The sequence below is a fragment of the Notechis scutatus genome, chromosome 7 (genome assembly GCF_049901735.1).
Source record: "Notechis scutatus isolate UNSWTSFEM ecotype Mainland chromosome 7, rNotScu1.2, whole genome shotgun sequence".
In the NCBI taxonomy this organism is placed as follows: domain Eukaryota; kingdom Metazoa; phylum Chordata; class Lepidosauria; order Squamata; family Elapidae; genus Notechis; species Notechis scutatus.
This window is the reverse complement of record NC_142015.1, coordinates 24,704,070-24,722,265: the sequence shown is the minus strand read 5'-3', so window position 1 is coordinate 24,722,265 and position 18,196 is coordinate 24,704,070. Positions and strand designations below refer to the sequence as shown.

The 18,196-nt window shown below is 42.7% G+C and overlaps 1 protein-coding gene across 6 annotated transcripts in view; it reads right to left on the bottom strand.

Annotated features, from left to right (window-relative positions):
- Positions 1-9,158: 9,158 nt before the first annotated feature.
- Positions 9,159-18,196, bottom strand: part of TRIM29 (tripartite motif containing 29) — a 36,928-nt gene continuing 27,890 nt past the window's right edge. For all 6 annotated transcript variants that reach the window (XM_026681909.2, XM_026681911.2, XM_026681910.2 and 3 more), the window contains 2 exons: positions 17,952-18,028; positions 9,159-12,521 (listed from right to left, as the gene is read on the bottom strand). In XM_026681909.2, the coding sequence (XP_026537694.1) occupies positions 12,459-12,521; positions 17,952-18,028 (140 nt within the window). In that variant the 3' untranslated portion in view covers positions 9,159-12,458. The remainder of the gene's footprint in view (positions 12,522-17,951; positions 18,029-18,196) is intronic.

Here is an 18,196-nt window from a genome sequence, read left to right as displayed (position 1 = left end):
TAGACTTTGTCTCTGAGTGCTGAACGGAGTTGAGGAGTTTCTTTGGAACGCTGACAAGAGCCTTTGCTCAACTGTGGGTTGCGTGTCAGTTATGTCCTTTCCTTTATCAACAATTCCTGGTCATAGTCACTCTCATCTTGATTGTTGCAACATCCTTCCCGGTCCAATTCAAGGTACCATTGTCATCTATAAATCCCTCCATGGCCTGAGGTCAAGTTGTCAGAGCTGGGAGGCAGGGGATATCCCATCTCTTAAGAAGGTCCATCTGGTGGGGCCAGGAAGAAGGGCCTTCTCCTTGGTGGCTCCCTCATAAAATGGGACAAAACTCACTTAACAGATATTTCACTTAGCAACATAAAATTTTGGGCTCCGTTGTGGCCCAAGAGTAAGTCAAGGACTATCTGTTTATACTTGACATGGTACATCAGTAGTAGAATATAATGTTCTTCAATCTTAGAAACTGTAATCAGCCTTTTAATAAAGAAGCAATTCTGCTGAATGATGTAGCAAAAGTGTTTTTGCATCAGATAACAGATAATCAGGGTTGGAAGGGACCTTGTAGGTCATCTAGTCCAACCCCCTGTCCAAGCAGGAGGTCCTTCACGATTTCTGACAAATGGCAGTCCAGTCTCTTCTTGAAAGTTTCAAGTGATGGCGCTCCTACAACTTCCAAAGGCAACTTCTGTTCCATTGCTTGATTGTTCTCCCTGTCAGAAAATTCCTCCTTATTTCCAGGTTAAATCTCTCCTTGTTCAGTTTCCATCCATTATTCCTTGTCTGGCCTTTGGGTACTTTGGAGAATAGCTTGACCCCTTCCTCCTCTCTGTGGCAGCCCCTCAAATATTGGAAGACTGTCATCATGTCTACCCTGGTCCTTCTCTTCACTAGACTAGCCAAGCCCAGTTCTTGTAACCGTTCTTCATACGTTTTAGTTTCTAGTCCCCTAACTTGATTACGTTTAGTATTCCTTCCAATTTATGATTCTTTTTTATTATTATTATATCTTTGGAGCTACATTCAACATTATTGAGAAGTAAAGATTTCAGGATGCAGGTGGTTTTGGAGAAGGAAATAAGATAGAATCCATCTTGGGAACCTGATGATACTTCAGGACATAAAGTTGATTTACACAAATATCTCTAAGTAGAGCGTTCTCAACATAAAATAGCTGTACAGATCTTTCTATTTTTATTTCCAGAGGAAATACCACCATCATTTAAAAAGTAAAAGAGATTTCTGGAAGGTTGCTGAAAACCAGCCAGGGCCCAGTTACACCCAAATGTCCAAGAATACAAATTTCACAGAGAGCTGGTCTTGTGTGAATCATCAATTTCTCTGCTTCCGTGTTTCTTATCTGTGAAATAGATGCATTAATGGATCTTCTTTGATCATGCTTCTGTGCTGTTCTGATCACAAATGAGTTTTGTGTCTTCCTTCTTATTTTATTCTTCCAGTTTTAAAAACAGCTGTAAATTTGCATATTAGGAACTATCTCCATTGCTTCTTCATAACACACATATTAGAATAGAGTAGAGTAGAGTAGAGTAGAGTAGAATAGAATAGAATAGAATAGAATAGAATAGAATAGAATAGAATAGAATAGAATAGAGTAGAGTAGAGTAGAGTAGAGTAGAGTAGAATTAGGAATAGAATAAGGAATAGAATAGAATAGAATTAGGAATAGAATAAGGAATAGAATAGAATAGAATAGAATAGAATAGAATAGAATAGAATAGAATAGAATAGAATAGAATAAGGAATAGAATAGAATAGAATAGAATAGAATAGAATAGAATAGAATAGAATAGAGTAGAGTAGAGTAGAGTAGAGTAGAGTAGAATAGAATAGAATAGAATCTTCATTTAGAATAGAATAGAATAGAATAGAATAGAATAGAATAGAATAGAATAGAATAGAATAGAATAGAATAGAATAGAATAGAATAGAATAGAACAGATCTTCTAGTCCAGCTCCCTCTTCAAGCAGGAGAACCTATACCATCTCAGATAAATGACTATCTAGTCTCTTCTTAAAACCCACAATTTCTGAAGGCAACCTCTGTTCCACTGGTTCATTGTCCTCACTGTTACGAAGTTTTTCCTTAATTCCAGGTTGCTTCTCTCTTTAATTAGTTTCTTGTCCTGCCTTCAGGTGCTTTGGAGAATAATTTGACCCCCCTCTTCTTTGTGGCAGCCCCTCAGATACTGGAATACTGCTATCATGTCACTCAGTGGTGGGATTCAAATTTTTTTACTGCCAGTTCTGCAGGCGTGGCTTGGTGGGCGTGGCAGGGGATGGATATTGTAAAATCTCCAGTCAGAGGTCGTATTTGCCGGTTCTGCGAACTACTCAAAATTTCTGCTACCGGTTCTCCAGAAACTGGTCAGAACCTGAATTCCACCTCTGATGTCACCCCTATTAACCAAGTTCACACCACCAAGCCGCAATTGTCATGCTTTGTGAGCCCGTCTACCCAACCATGACTTCTAAATCAGGCTAGACTGTTACCCGCAAATGTAGTCAATAGTGGTTTATTTTGCAGGCTTAGCTTAGCATCACCTGGGGCCTCTCCTTTTTTTCAACCTGGTCTGAGTGCAAAGAATGAATAAAACTCAGAGATCTCCATGTAACTGTTTAAGCCAATTTCACGTTTTACTGCAAAATTTGGCCACAGATGACGGCATCTGTAATGGTCAGTTCAAAAGAAAGAGCGAGTTCTAAATTGCAGAGCCATTTCCAAATCTGAACAGCAGGGAGCTATTAAAACAACTGAGAACTGAATCTCCTATTCTACCTCCATCAGCGGAGCAAGAATCATTCTAAAGAGCATTCTATTAACCTTAATCTCTTTAAACAGATATAAACTCATTTTGGGAAAATGCGGGAGGTTAATGTATAGTCTAACCTCCAGGAAGTGGTCAAGCAATGTAGCCGATACATGCCGAAACTAGCAGTAATTAATTTATACGGGCTTCCTGCCTTGTCCCCCATGTAAATTAAAAGAACCAATCTCTTCGACTGTCAATCAGCCATGGGCCAGTTCTCTTAGGAGGCCCAAGTTTCATCAAACAAGCTAGGGACAGTCTCTTTGGACAAGAATTGACCATTCCTGGCCACCATCCCAGACCAATTCCATGCAAGCTGAAGAAGTTACTGGCGGGGCAGGAAATTAAAAGTATTTGGATCCCCATCAAAATTGCCAAATGTCTGAATGTTGACCACGTGGCCATGGGAATGTTGCAACAGTCATAAGGGTGAAAAATGGTTGTAAGTGTTCTGACTCAGCCTTTGCGGAAGCAAGAAACAAGGCTCCCTACAAAGAAACCCCACCCCTCTCTTTATTTATACACTGGGAATTAACTGCATTCCCCAGCAGAAGTCCAGGCAAGAGTCCTGCAAGAAGTTAACTGAAACAATAGTCCTTATCAGCTCGTTGTGATAAATGGAAGGCTGTGAGCCCCCAGATGGAAGGGCTGCAAATTTAGTCAGGTCAAACAGAGAAATAGTCAAACCTCAGTGCTGGCGAGGCAGTCTTTGTCACACGAAACACACAAGGAGCAAACTTTCCAGAAATACAATTGTTTGTCTGTGACAACCAAATCACTCCCCTTTCTTCCTATTTATTCCCCAGCCAGGGAGGGGACATTCAGTGTCCCTGTTTGTTTTGCTTTCCCGAGCTGGCTCATCGTCCTCTGTTGTTCCCTTCTCCTAACAGCTCTGTGCATACGCGCATCTGGAACAGGCCCCCGCTGTTCCTCCTCCTCACTCATCTCTGACTCCAAAGGCAGCTGCCTCTCCGGTGGCTGGGAAATGTCAGACGGCCCTGGCTCTATCTCTGCATCCGATGCTGAGCCTTCCCCAGGCTCCAGAACTGGCTCAAGTTCCTCCCCAACCTCCTCATCGTCCGAGTCTGCCACCAGGTCTGCTGGCAGCTGGAGGGCCAAAACACTTTTTTCAGGGCTGTTGTAACTTTGAATGGTTACTAAATGAACTGTTGTAAGTCTAAGGCTCCCTGTATTATATACTATTCATTAAGAATGCATAATACTGCTGATAATAATTCATCAGGGGTAACAGTAAGTGTTAAGGGATGGAGCAGCCCAGAACAGAGCATAAAAACCAGCTCTCACAGACTGAATAATAGAATCTATGACCTTCACACCCCGCCTATCACTGTCATCCTCCTCTTGTCCTTTGTCAGGCGTGTTTTCATTCTCCGCCAGCTATAAATGGGAAAAATGATGTTTTCCTCTTGATCCGAGGAAAGATCAGCTAATGTGACATCCCAAATATCCAAACTAGCAGAACGGAGCCAAGAACGGCGTGTGAACTGCAGGGAGGTAGGGACATCTGCTGTCCATTTCTGTCTCTGCAGACACCCCTAATTTTTATTTTTATTTTTTCTTTTTTTTATTGGTTATTGTTTTATTTTGTGATGCTGGAATAGCAAGTTACAGTAGCCCAGGTCTCGAATCTGGGTGCTACACAACGAGGTGAGCTCCCGTTCCTTGGCTCAGCTCCTGCCCACCTAGCAGTTGTAACATGTCTAAGCCTATTTATCCTGTAGTAAGGCTGTAGTAGTAGTAGTATTATCCTCATCTTCTCTATTACCTCTTATTAATATCATTATGATGATTATTATTCTATTGTTTTGCATGTACACTGAGAACTTCTGCACCAGAGACAAATTCCTTGTGTGCCTAATCACATTTGACCAAATATTCCATTCTCTTCTCTCATCTTCACTCTTCCCTCCCCTTCCCTTCCCTTCATTCTTCTCTTCTCTTCCCTTCCCTTCCCTTTCCTTCATTCTTCTCTTCCTTTCCCTTTCCTTCATTCTTCCCTTCCCTTCATTCTTCTCTTCTCTTCCCTTCCCTTCCCTTCATTCTTCTCTTCCCTTCCCTTCCCTTCATTCTTCTCTTCCTTTCCCTTTCCTTCATTCTTCCCTTCATTCTTCTCTTCCCTTCCCTTCCCTTCCCTTCCTTCTTCTCTTCCCTTCCCTTCCCTTGCCTTCATTCTTCTCTTCCCTTCCCTTCCCTTTCTTTCATTCTTCTCTTCCTTTCCCTTTCCTTCATTCTTCCTTTCCCTTCATTCTTCTCTTCCCTTCCCTTCCCTTCCCTTCCTTCCTTCCTTCTTCTCTTCTCTTCCCTTCCCTTCCCTTTCCTTGATTCTTCTCTTCCTTTCCCTTTCCTTCATTCTTCCCTTTCCTTCATTCTTCTCTTCCTTTCCCTTTCCTTCATTCTTCCCTTCCCTTCATTCTTCTCTTCCCTTCCCTTCCTTCTTCTCTTCTCTTCTCTTCCTTCCTTCCCTTCCCTTTCCTTCATTCTTCTCTTCTCTTCCCTTCCCTTCCCTTTCCTTCATTCTTCCCTTCCCTTCCCTTCCCTTCCCTTCCCTTCATTCTTCCCTTCCCTTCATTCTTCTCTTCCCTTCCATTCCCTTCATTCTTCCCTTCCCTTCCCTTCTCCATATTCTATTCTGTTCTGTTCCAATCCAATCCAGTTTCCCTCTTTCACTTTGCCTGTTGGAAACTGGCTGGGAAGTTTGCAAATGAGGGTCACGTAACCCCAGGACGCTGCAACCATCGTAAATAAATGCTGGTTGCCAAGCACCCAAATTTTGATTCTGTGACCATGAAGATGCTTGCAACCATTGTAAGTGCGAGTCATAAGTAGCTTTTTCCCCCCCATTATGCTGCCACTTTTAACAGCCTCTGAATGAACAGTTGTAAGGCCATTACCAGTATGGGGAAAGAGTTGAAAAATCCTTTTATTTTGTTTTCTTCCCTGGGAAGTTAGTAAATAATAAACCAGGGCTTTCAAGAACGCAGCCAATTTTTAGGAGGAAATGGTTGAATGTCTTAGAGCCTGCTAGCCAGACTGTCTCAATGTTCCTGGTTTGAGGGGCTTTTGAGCAGTAGCTCAAGCAGTAGGGGGTGGTTTTTTTTGGGGGGGGAGGCATATTTTACAGTGATTTCAGTTCATCGGCTTCCCAGGGTGAAGATTATTATCTTCAAGACTCTTTGTTTGCAAGAAGAGATGCTCAAACATGGAGATGCAAGTTTGCAAGGCCCTATTCCTCTTCTAACAAATGCTTGCCTTTTGAAAGTCTTCTTTCTGTATTAAAAGAATATTCTGTCTCCAATGCAGGCAAACACAGGCAGTATTTGACTTAAAGGTAAAGGTTCCCCTCATACATCCGTGCTAGCCATTTCCGGCTCTAGGGGGCGATGCTCATCTCCGTTACAAAGCCGAAGAAGAGTCAGCACTGTCCGAAGACATCTTTGTGGTCATGTGGCTAGCATAACTAAATGCCAAAGACACACGGAGGAATGCTGTTCCCTTCCCACCACCAAAGGGGTCCCTATTTTTCTATTTGCAGTTTTACGTGCTTTCGAACTGCTAGGTTGGCAGAAGCTGGGGACAAGGAATGGGAGCTCACTCTGTTATGCAGCGCTAGGGATTCGAACGGACAAACTGCCGACCTGTCAGATGGTGCTCCGTTCAATATCCAAGAAAGACACTCTTGGTCTCCATGTTATAGAGAAAAGGAACTTTGACTGGAAATCAAGTAGTAGCATCAAAGGAATTCTAGATCTGAGGATTTATGCACGAAAAACACATATGCAAAGTGATGGCAACGTTCCCACCCACCATAGTTCAAAGACCCCATCCAATCAAAGTTGTGTATAATGTCATTTGGGGCATCTTCAAGTGGTGATACAGACATCTGGCCATTGACCTTGGCCTGGTTTGATAAAGAGCTGCAGTTGGGCAGTAAGCAAGCAAGTAAAGTTATGCAGTTCATTCTCTAAAACCTCCAGAACATTTCCAACCCCCCACAAAGCCCAATTATTTCACCCTTCCCCCATTACTATGGCAGCCGAAAGACGCGAGTGAAAGGAAAGGAGTCTTGATGGCTGACACGACCTTTCTGATCGACAAGTTCAGCGTCTTGCAACAATTCATTTAGTGATTGTTCAAGGTCACAACATCACTGAAAAGAAAAAGCGACTTAGGATCGTTTTTCACACTTACGACTGTGGAAGCACCCCCATGTACACTGGGGTCAAAATTCGGACCGTTGGAAAACTGACTCATATTTATGACCGTCGCAGCTTAACCACCATATTAACTAACTTAACTGCAGAGATTCACGTTAACAGCTGGGACGAAATTCACTTAGCAACTGTCTCACTGAGCAGAGAGAGGGTTTGGATTCAATTGTGGTCATAAGTTAAGGACTCCCTGCTGAGGATCGCTCTTTTTTTTTTTTTTTAATAAAGATTATGTTGCATCACATGGAATAACCCACCCCTCCTTTGAGTGTTGTCTCTTCTTTATTTTCACAGCCTCCAGCATCTCAAATCTCCCACCTCCCACATGGGCTGCTGGGTAGAAGAATCCCAACTGCTTCCTGGGGAGAAAATGGCAGCCCACCCATCTCCTCGTCCCTGCCACCAGCTTTGTTTCCCCAAAAACAACAGCTGAGCCTTTTCACAACTGAACAAATCAACAGGATTCCCTGGGAATTGATCTGTTGGTGGGACCTCTTGTTCAAAGACACAGCAAGCAGGATCTCACAAAATAGTTGGCAACCTGGCTTCTAAAGCAGATAATCGTGTGTGTTTTCTTTTTCAAAGAAATAAATTCTCTGGGCTTATCATAATCTTCCAAACTAAGATTTCTATAACCCTGGGTGTGAAGTTTTGTTTCTACAGTAAGTGGCCCCTGACCTTCGGGGATCAATGGAGCTCACCCATATTTCTGTCCCTCCTACACAGAGAGACAGACAGGCAAGCAGACAGAAAGATAGACAGACAGAAAGAAAGACAGAAAGACAATTTCAGGGTTCCAAGTAACACACCTATAGCAAGCAAAACTCTGAGGCAGGCAACTTCCTCAAAGAGTAGATTGATTGGATATGTTATATTGGCACAGGCTGGTGAAAACCGACTCTGAATATTCCTGCAGTTTTCGCCTGATTAAAAGTGAAAGTTTGTCACTTTCTCAAAACGATTCATCACATGGCCCAATCAGGGTGCTGTCCAGTTGCTAGGGGACTCCAGTCCCCTCCTTCGGAGCACCTGCAGGAATGTCCTTGGTTCCCACGACAAAGTGTTTCATTTTGGACTACAACACCCCAACTATCTCTATTTCGCCCCCCTCCCTAGCCCCCTTCTCCTGTGTGTCAGCAGTGAAGTCTCAAGATGGCCTCTGTCAGACCAGGTTCAAGGTTGACAGAAGACAGACAGAGAGACAGACACATGACACCCAGCATCCTTATCTGTGTTTCTACCTTTCTTAGCAGGGAAGTAAAAAGCAGGGAATGAAAAGCACTGATGGAAATCAAGGACAAAGAGGGCTTGCTTGCCATCTGGTGGCATGGTGGTTAGAATGCAGTATTTCAGGCTGCTAATTCTGCCGACTGCCAGCAGTTCGATCCTGACTGGCTCAAGGTTGACTCAGCCGTCCATCCTTCTCAGGTCGGTAAAACGAGGAGCCAGATTGTTGGGGAGCAAGAGGCCGACTCTGTAAACCATTTGGAGAGGGCTGTAAAGCACTGTTGAAGCGGTACATAAGCAGGGGTGGGCTTCAAAAATTTTAGCCATGGGTTCTCTGCCTGGTTGCTGAGTGGACGTGACCATGGTAGGCATGGCCTAATCGGCCTTCTGCACCATGGTGGTGGGGCGTTTTTGCCCTTCCTGGGCTCCAGGGCTTTTCTCAAGCCTCCGGGAGGGTGAAAACTGCCTCCCTGGTCTCCAGAGGCTGGCTGGAAGCCAGAAACAGGCCCATTTCTGACCTTCCCGAACTTGTGGGAGGCCCATTTTTCACCCTCCCTCAGCCTCTGTGCGCGTTCTGCATTTTCCTGCATCCAAAACGGGCTATGTGGGGACTCCTGGGAGAGGAGGGGCATGATGGGCGGAGCCAGCCAAGAATGCGATTTGGGGGTTCTCCAAACTGCACAGAATCTTAGCTAGGGGCTCCCCTGAACCCCTGCGAACCCCCAGCATCCCAGCCCTGATTATAAGTCTAAGCGCTATTGCTATCTCCTTCCCTGTATCGTCAGCGAATTTAACGTTTGTTAAAGGAATGGCATTTTGCACAGTTGGACGCCTCGTGAAAATAATAAGGAAAAAAACACATACACACACATGCAAATCTGGTTTCTTGGTCATTCCAACATTTTATTCTCCAGAATCCTTTTAACGAAGCATTTTTGGCGATCCAATCTTGTGTCAGGCAACTGACAGCAAATGGTTTTGAATCTATTTTTTTTAAAAAACAACAACAACGGAGAAACGTTTCTACCTGCGATTTACATTCCTGCCTCAGATATGGAAGGGGAAGCAATCAAATCAATGGTTTTAGAAGCAGATCCAGTTTTAAATGGGAAAAGGCAGGAACCAGAATGCGGGTTTTGTTAGAACCAGGATAAATCTAGACTCAGTACTTACGAACGAGGAACATGCTACAAGGTAATCCTCGACTTACAACCAGAATTTCTGGTGCCAAGCAAGGTTGTTGTTAAATGAGTTGTGTGTGGGGGGTTGTTTTTTTTGCCACGGTTATTAAGTGAACCAGCCAGTCATTAAGCAAATCTGGTTTTCACCATTGTCTCGACTTGTCAGAAACCAGCTAGAAAGTTTGCAAATAGAGATCACATGGCCCCGATTAAATGACCAGGACACACAACCGTGCAGATGCTGCCACAGTCATAAGTGTGAGGACCCATTGTAAGTCACTTTTTTTTAGGGCCATTGTAACTTTGAATGGCTACTGATCCAATGGTTGTAAGTGGAGGGTTACGGTATTGTTACACGCCATTATTCCATTTCTCCGATATTCAGACACGGGGAGATTTAAAAATAAAACCTTTAAAATATTTCCACTTTGGGTGGCCAGATAACCTTGAAAATGTATTTCTCAATGAAGTCAGAATTATTTTGGCACAGCTGTTTTTCTTTCCCGCCTTCCCTCCCCCCTCTCTTTTTCTCTAATTATCCCTGAAACATTACAAAATACTTTCCTTTTTCATTTCTTGCCGGAAAGGGATCGTTTAAAAAAAGAAGAAGAAAAAGAAAAACATTTTGTGGGATTTTTTTTTTCCTTTTTGCAATAAAAAAAAGGTAAGCTTTGCAGGAACTTTAACTGCTGCCCTGGGCTGACCTTCCAAGGATTCGCTTTCTAGCAGGCTAATCCACCACGCTTAAGCAAAATAATAACAAATGGCCCAGAGAAAACTCAACATTGCAAATGTCTTTGAGCTTTCAGAAAGGAGAGGATGGCAATCTTAAGAATCGTGATCTTCCTTGCGTTTCAGTAATGCAAATAGATATTCCAGTGCGAGGTTTGGTGCTCAGTTTACTTACAAATAAGGCCAGTGGAGCTCCTAGGTCAGGATCTAACTGGGTAGTCCTAATGTTGTCTTTGATCATTTTGTTCACACAAGCCAAGAAGTGATCGTATGCCTGGCTTTTGAAAATGGCTTCATTCATTGCTAAGACAGTTGCTTTTGACAGTAGGAAGACCAGTCGAGATTAAATTGGCAATGGAAGGATCCTCTCTCTACCCTTAAATCCATTGTCAAACTTCTTTTTGGAAGGAATTGAACAGAAATTGAACAATCCTGCCACCTTTCCTTTTCTTTTTCCCTTGCTTGGAGGGACCTGCAAGAGGCTGGTTTTGTTTTTGGTTTTTTTCTGCAGCAGAGTCCAACCCAAAAAGCTCAAGAAGGAAGGAAGAGAGAAAGAGAGGAAAGAAGAGAGGAAGAGGAAGAAGAAAAGACAAAGAGAAGAAGGAACAGAGAAATGAAAAGAGAAAGACAAAGAGAGTGAGTGAGTGAAGGAAGGAAGGAAAGAAGAAAGGAAGGAAGGAAGGAAGGAAGGAAGGAAGGAAGGAAGGAAGGAAGGAAGGAAGGAAGGAAGGAAGGAAGGAAGGAAGGAAGGAAAGAAGGAGGGAGGGAGGGAGGGAGGGAAGGAAGGAAGGAAGGAGATATTCCTTCAAGTCATTTTAAACAGTTCCCTCTCACTCTGACAGATCAAAGGGTGCTGATGTGGGTTTGTGTTCATTGCAGAAACACAAACTAGAATGGACAACAAACCTTACCATGAACAAACAAACAAACAAAAAAGAAGTAATCTAGAATAGCATACACTTCTCTCAACCCTGTCCCCTTCTTAAAAAGTTTATCCTTGGAAGAAATTCTTGATGCACTCAACCATCTCTAAATTTGGAGACAGATAAGATCCTGTCAATCTTGTAGATGTTGAAGTTTAGATACCAATTTCAGGAACAATCTGGTTCCCCTGGCAACGCTAAGACATTCTTTCCATCTGGAACCTTGCACAGGCTTCCACTCATCCTTGGTCTGATTCTTAGCGTCCAACGCAAAAGAAACCAAAGGGAAGATGCACCCGCATGCACACACTTTTAAAAACAATTCCCCTCAAATGTAAACCGAACCACTGAACCAAAGCACATCAGCCAGCATCATCAGTGGAGGAGAAGAGCATAGCTATGACATTTAATCAATCTTCTATGGATTTTTTCCCCCTCCTCTTTTCTTCTGCAATTTGAAAAACCAGCAGGAGGAGGAGAAATTGGAATGATGGGCAATTCATGGAGCCTTTTAGCTACAGGTCCACCACAATCACCTGACAAGCGGCCAGAGGGAAGCAGTTAATTTTTAGTGCACTTCTTTGATTCTTTGATTCCAAAACACCTGGAGGCAGGATGAGAGGCAATGGATGGAAACTTGAACAAAGAAAGAAGCAACCTGGAATGAAGAAGAAACTTCCTGACAGTGAGAACAATCAACCAGTGGAACAACTGGCCTTCAGAAGTTATGGGTGCTCCATCACTGGAGGGTTTTTAAAAAGGGACTGGACAGCCATTTGTCAAAAATAGCATAGGGTCTCTTGCTTGAGCAGAAGATTGGATTAGAAGACCTCCAAGATGCCTTCCAATTCTGTTATTCTGTTATTCTGATTGCTAGGTTCAAGCAGATGGCCTTGGAACGGTGTCGGCAAACCAAGTCTCCATTAATGTCAACAACAGTTGGACCTGCAGCTAGAAGTGGGCTGCTAAAGTCACAGTTTTAAGCAGCAGCTTGTTTGCTTAAACCCAACATATCTTGGGAACACGCTGAGTAAACACTGGCAAGGCATTAGTAAGAGCAAAGCAGTTACATGAGAAAAGGGGGATTCATTAGTCAAACAACATCTATTTGGAGTGAACTTACTTCTCAAGGGCTGCAAAGCATGGATCGAAACGAGCAGGGTGGGACTCATTTCTACCCAGAATGAGATGTACATCCTTTCCTTTAGAGCATCCACCCACCCCAACCCCACTTAAAAAGAAAGAAAGAAAGAAAGAATTAGGACGATTTGATTAATACAATAGCGGGAATGTCCATGGACATTCTAGTTAGTTGTCTTCCTCTTCCACCACCGTCTTTTTTCAGGGGGCTTCATTGGAAGTGACACCGTTGCCCTTGTTGACGTAGAAGGGGCGGTAATGAGACTGGATGGAGAAAGCAGAGAAAAACAGCAGTGAGTGGGCTGGTCTTCATTGAGCTCCATCAACTGATGTTTGGCCTGCCTGCCTGCCAGTGGACTAGAATGGTAGAGACTCTGTGCAAAATGTGAAAGCATTAAAAGTACAGTGCTGTAGTTGGAGCAATTTTGCGGTAAGAACAAACTGACATCGTATCTTGTTTTTGAATGGCCTGGCCTTCACCATTGGCGACCCCAATTTTGTTCTTCTACTTCATGAATAATATTAGCTAAACACATTTCTTCTGTCAAACCAAGAAAGCCATTTTACTCTTTTCATATAAAAATTATTATTTTTTGCCTATTCTCTCTCTCTCTCTCTCTCTCTCTCTCTCTCTCTCTCTCTCTCTCTCTCTATCTATCTATCTATCTATCTATCTATCTTTCTATCTATCATCTTTACCTATCCATCATCTATCGTCTATATCCATTTCTATCTATCATCATCATCTATATCTATTTCTATCTAACTTATCTATTATCATTATTTCTATCTATCTATCTATCTATCTATCTATCTATCTATCTATCATCTTTATCTATCCATCATCTATCAGCTATTTATCTATCATCTATATCCATTTCTATCTATCATCATTATCTATATCTATTTCTATCTAACTTATCTACTATCATCTATTTCTATCTATCTATCTATCTATCTATCTATCTATCTATCTATCTATCTATCTATACATATCATCTTTATCTATCCATCATCTATCATCTATTTATCTATCATCTATATCCATTTCTATCATCATCAACATCTATATCTATTTCTATCTAACTTATCTACTATCATCTATTTCTTTCTTTCTTTCTATCTATCTACCTGTCTGTCTGTCTGTCTGTCTATCTATCTATCTATCTATCTATCTATCTATCTATCTATCTATCTATCTATCTATCTATCTATCTATCATCTATCTATCATTTAATTTGATTTTTATCCTTCCTTTATTATTTTTAGAAACTTAAGGCAGTGGCCATATCTAATATTCCTTCCTCCACCTATTTCCCCCTGTGAGGTGGATGGGGCTTAGAGACAAGGACTGGCTCAGAGTCACCCAGATGGCTTTCATGCCTAAGGCAGGATTACAACTCACCCTCTCCTGGTTTCTACCCTACCACTTTTAACCACTACACCAAACTGGCTCAATGAACATTTGAGGAGCAACTTGGCCCGAGAAGAAGTCCTGGGTCCTCTTAAGATAGACCACTTTTGGAACTTCTCACCTAAATGTAACAATTGTGCCCAGTCACAAAACATTAAATTACCTAGAGACAAACCATCGTGGTTAAGTGCTATCTCCCACTCTCTTTAGCCATGCAGAACTTTTTATGTTCTTCCAGGAAAATGGACCTACTTCCAAATGAAGCTTTGGTCTAGCCTCACTTTCCATTTGGGTTTTCTAAGAGCACTTTAGGGGGCCCTGCAAATCCAAGAGGCATGGCCTAAATCCTCAATGCTTCCTGTGGCCCCTCAAAAGGCCGATCACAGTCTCCAGAAATCTCCCAGTGGCAGATTCCAAATTGTAAATGTGAATGAGAGAGGAGGAGGAGGGAGTTATTAAATGCATGACTGGAGAGTAATCACATGGACTATATTATTTTTAATTAAATTTAAATGTCAGGGAAATGAAGTCCATTTCATTTTTGTCTTGATTTCCTCCCATCCCCAGGCCCAAGAAAGCCTCACTCCAGCAACTTCCTGTCTGCCCCTAAAAAAAATTAGTTGAGGCAGCTTCTTGTAGAGCAAAGAGATGATAGATGCTGGGGTGAGCTTCGTACGTTTTAAAATTAATACTATTGTTATTTCTAATGCCAGGCTCCAACAAATCAATTCTGAGAGGGTTTCATTAAAAATTTAAATTACATTTGGCCCCCAATTTATTTCTTTTTACAACTCTGAGCCCATGCAAACCGTTCTTTCTGGAGAACATGGCCCAAACCAAGGAATATCCTGTCATTAAAGGAGGATATTTGTAACCCAGGGTTGAAATGAGTGGGGTTTGAATTTGGTGGGGGTTTTTTTGCGGGGGGGGAGGTTGCAGACATTTCATCACCCAAACTAGGTAACATCATCAATGCTTTCATGTTGTTACCTAGTGTGGGTAAAGAAACGTCTGCAAGAAAACACCCAAGCTTGGAAGAGCATCAAGAACCTAGGAATATGCTGTCAGCTCAAAGAAATGGAGGCCCTGCCCTCAATTATACACGACAGTGGCACAATTTTGTCCCTTGAATACATGTTTTTGTGCCATCAGCAATATTGCAGCACCCCAGTATGACCCCTCCCTGTTTCTACATGGATTGGGACATCTCATGATGACAAAATGGTGAACTCTTATGGACATCACCACACCCAACAGCCCTTTATCTCATTCTCTATGATGAAGTGCTGAAGTGACAGCTTTACTTGCACTGATGTTTCCTTTCTTCCTCCAGCACCATCCAATGGGTTCTAGACATCTTGAGGGATCTAGAACCTGTTAGGCTTTATCTCCTATTCCCTCATAGCACGGGTTTCCAAATCTGGCAACTTTTAAGCCTTGTGGACTTCAGCTCCCACAATTACTAACCGGCCATCAATTTTGGGAGTTGAAGCCCACAAATTTTAATGTTGCAAGATTTGGAGACCCCTGTCTTAGAGCCATGAGAATGGTTCTGATAGGTTTTACCTACCAGAACCTACCTTTTTTATATAGATATAAAGTTTCATTAATTTTCTACGATTAAATTTAATCAGTGCTTAACAAACATCATGTTGTCGTGTTGTTTTGTTTGCTTAAAAATACAAATTATGTTCCCAATCTTTACCCCCTTTTTTCCCAGCCATTGATAAAATAAATTCCATGTTTGGTAGTATTCTATATCTTCTTTCTGTTTAATCTTGAATGTAAGCCTGTCCAGTAGTATCTGCACAGTCCAGTAGTATCTTCTTAATTATCTTTTCCTCTAGCAAACCTGCCTTTTTGAACACTCCTTCCAAAGGCTAATTCCTCACCCTGGCTGAAGCTCCAGAAAGTTTTGTAACTAGTTGACAAATGGGTAAAACAAACTACTTTTTAATAATCCTTAATGGGGATAATTTCTCCCTGGCTGGACCACTGGAATTCACATTTACAGATCTTACCTTAAGAATAGAGATTACTCAACGCTGTACCTACTTTCAAGTGGTTTGAAAAGCCCAGTGATTTGAAAGCTCCACCAAAGCTACTGCCGGCTATGAAAAATCCAGTTCAAGTATATTTTGTCTATGAATACTTAATGTTGTTTATTTATCCATCCAATTGTTTGCTGTGGTGTCTAACTGGGGAATATAAATGGACTTTTCAAAGACGGAGTAGCCCTTCAGAATACTGAAATAGTTATTCCCTTGGTGGTGCAGTGGTTAGAGTGCAGTACTGCAGGCTACTTCTGCTGCATCCAGCTGCCTGCAATTTGGCAGTTTGAATCTCACCAGGCTCAAGGTTGACTCAGCTTTCTGTCCTTCCGAGGTGGGTAAAATGAGGACCCAGATTGTTCGGGGCAATATGCTGACTCTCTCTAAACTGCTTAGAGAGAGCTGTAAAGCACTATAAAGTGGTATATAAATCTAAGTGCTATTGCTATTTTGTCTGTCCTCTATAGGAACAAGGTAAGGTTGGTTGGAAAAATGCTGGAATGCAGAACAGGACATGAGGTATGGGAAGAACAGGCACTTCCTACCACAAGAAGTTGCTCTTGGTTTGATTTGCCACCCACCTGAGCAGGTAAGTTTCCAGCAGAATAAAAACCCTTTTTCTGCATATTGCAGAGGTCAGATACGCCCAAGCTCAGAATACATTAGGGCAGTATTTCTCAACTCCTGCCATTTTAAGATATGTGGACTTCGATTCCCAGAATTCTAGGAGTTCAAAGCAGTGGTGGGATTCAAATGTTTTTACTACTGGTTCTGTGGGTGTGGCTTGACGGGCGTGGCAGGGGAAGGATCCTGTAAAATCCCCATTCCCTCCCCACCCCACTAACCTGCTTTCCAGCTCCGTTCTCACTGTGCAGGCCAACCAAAGAAGACCCAGCCAATGAGCTGGGACTCAATGGGACACAGAGATGAGATGGAGTTGGTGGGGCCAGTCCGCTACCGGTTCTCCAGAACTGGTCAGAACCTGCTGAATATCACCTCTGGTTTGAAGTCCACACAGATTAAAGATGTCGAAACTCTGCATTAGAGTCACCGTGTAATGTAAAATTTTTAAATCCCTTTAGTATTTGCTGCTGTTTCTTGGGATGCTGTGCAGTTAATTATTTTCAGTGTCAATATTTTCCTCCAAGAACAGAGCTTAGACCGTATCTTGTCCTTGATCCTCGTTAATCGTTTTCTTGAAATCCTAAGCCCTCTCTGACTACAATTTCTTCCTTAGAGACCGGTGAGTAAAATGCATCGGAGAATCAATCTCAAGGCCGGGAACTGCTGGGATATTAGGTGGGTGTTTCTAAAGTATAGGCTGTCCTTGACTTACAAAGATTCACTCAGCGACTGTTCAAAGTTAAGACAGCACTGGAAGTTGGGAATTCTGACTGGTCTTCACACCGTGGCACCATCCCCGGGGCCATGTGGGTTTGCAGCTGGCTTCTCACAAATTAAGAGAGCCAGTTTGGCCTAGAGGTTAAGGCATTAGGCTAGAAAGTGGGAGACTGTGAGTTCAAGTCCTACCTTAGCCATGAAAGCCAACTGGGTGATTTTGGGCCGAACACCAGGAGACTAGGAGTTCAAGTCCTATTTTAGCTATTAAAGCCAACTGGGTAACTTTGAACCAATCACAAGGAGACTGGGAAGTCTAGTTCCATTTTAGCCATGAAAGCCAACTGGGTGACTTTGAGCCACTCATCAGGAGATGGTGAGTTTTAGTCCCACCTTAGCCATGAAAGCCAACTGGGTGACTTTGGGCCGATCAGGAGACTAGGAGTTCTAGTTCTGCCTTAGCCATGAAAACCAACTGGGTGACTTCGGGCCGATCACCAGGAGACTGCAGTTCTAGTCCTGCCACTGGGTGATTTTGAGCCAATCACAAGGAGACCGGGAATTCTAGTCCCACATTAGCCATGAAAGCCAACTGGGTGACTTTGAACCAATCCCAAGGAGACCGGGAATTCTAGTTCCATTTTAGCCACGAAAGCCAACTAGGTGACTTTGGGCCAGTCGTTTTCTCTCAGCCCAACCCACCTCAACAGAGTTGTTGTTGTGGTGGGGAAAATAGGAGGAGGAAGGCGTGGTTGGATATGTTCACCGCATTATTGGTAAATATAATAAAGGCGGGATATAAATAAATAAAAGAATGATGAAGAAGTCAAGGAGGGAAGCCCGGATTCACTTAACGAACGGATGGTTCATTGAACAACCGCAGGGATTTACCAGCATGCTTTGCTTGGAAGATTTCCATGTCTGTGGCTGTGCCTTGGCCGCCTGGTGCCTCACGATGGAAGGATAAGCTGCGAAGGAAACACAAGGCAGCTTTGGTTACTTCCAAAAATGGGCTTTCTCACTCACACTGGTATGCTTCACGGAAGTTAGCAAAGTCAAGCAATCCCACAACACAGGAGCTTTCGAGCAGACTGGTACCCGGGTACTCCTTTTACAACCATTCATTGAGTGGCCAT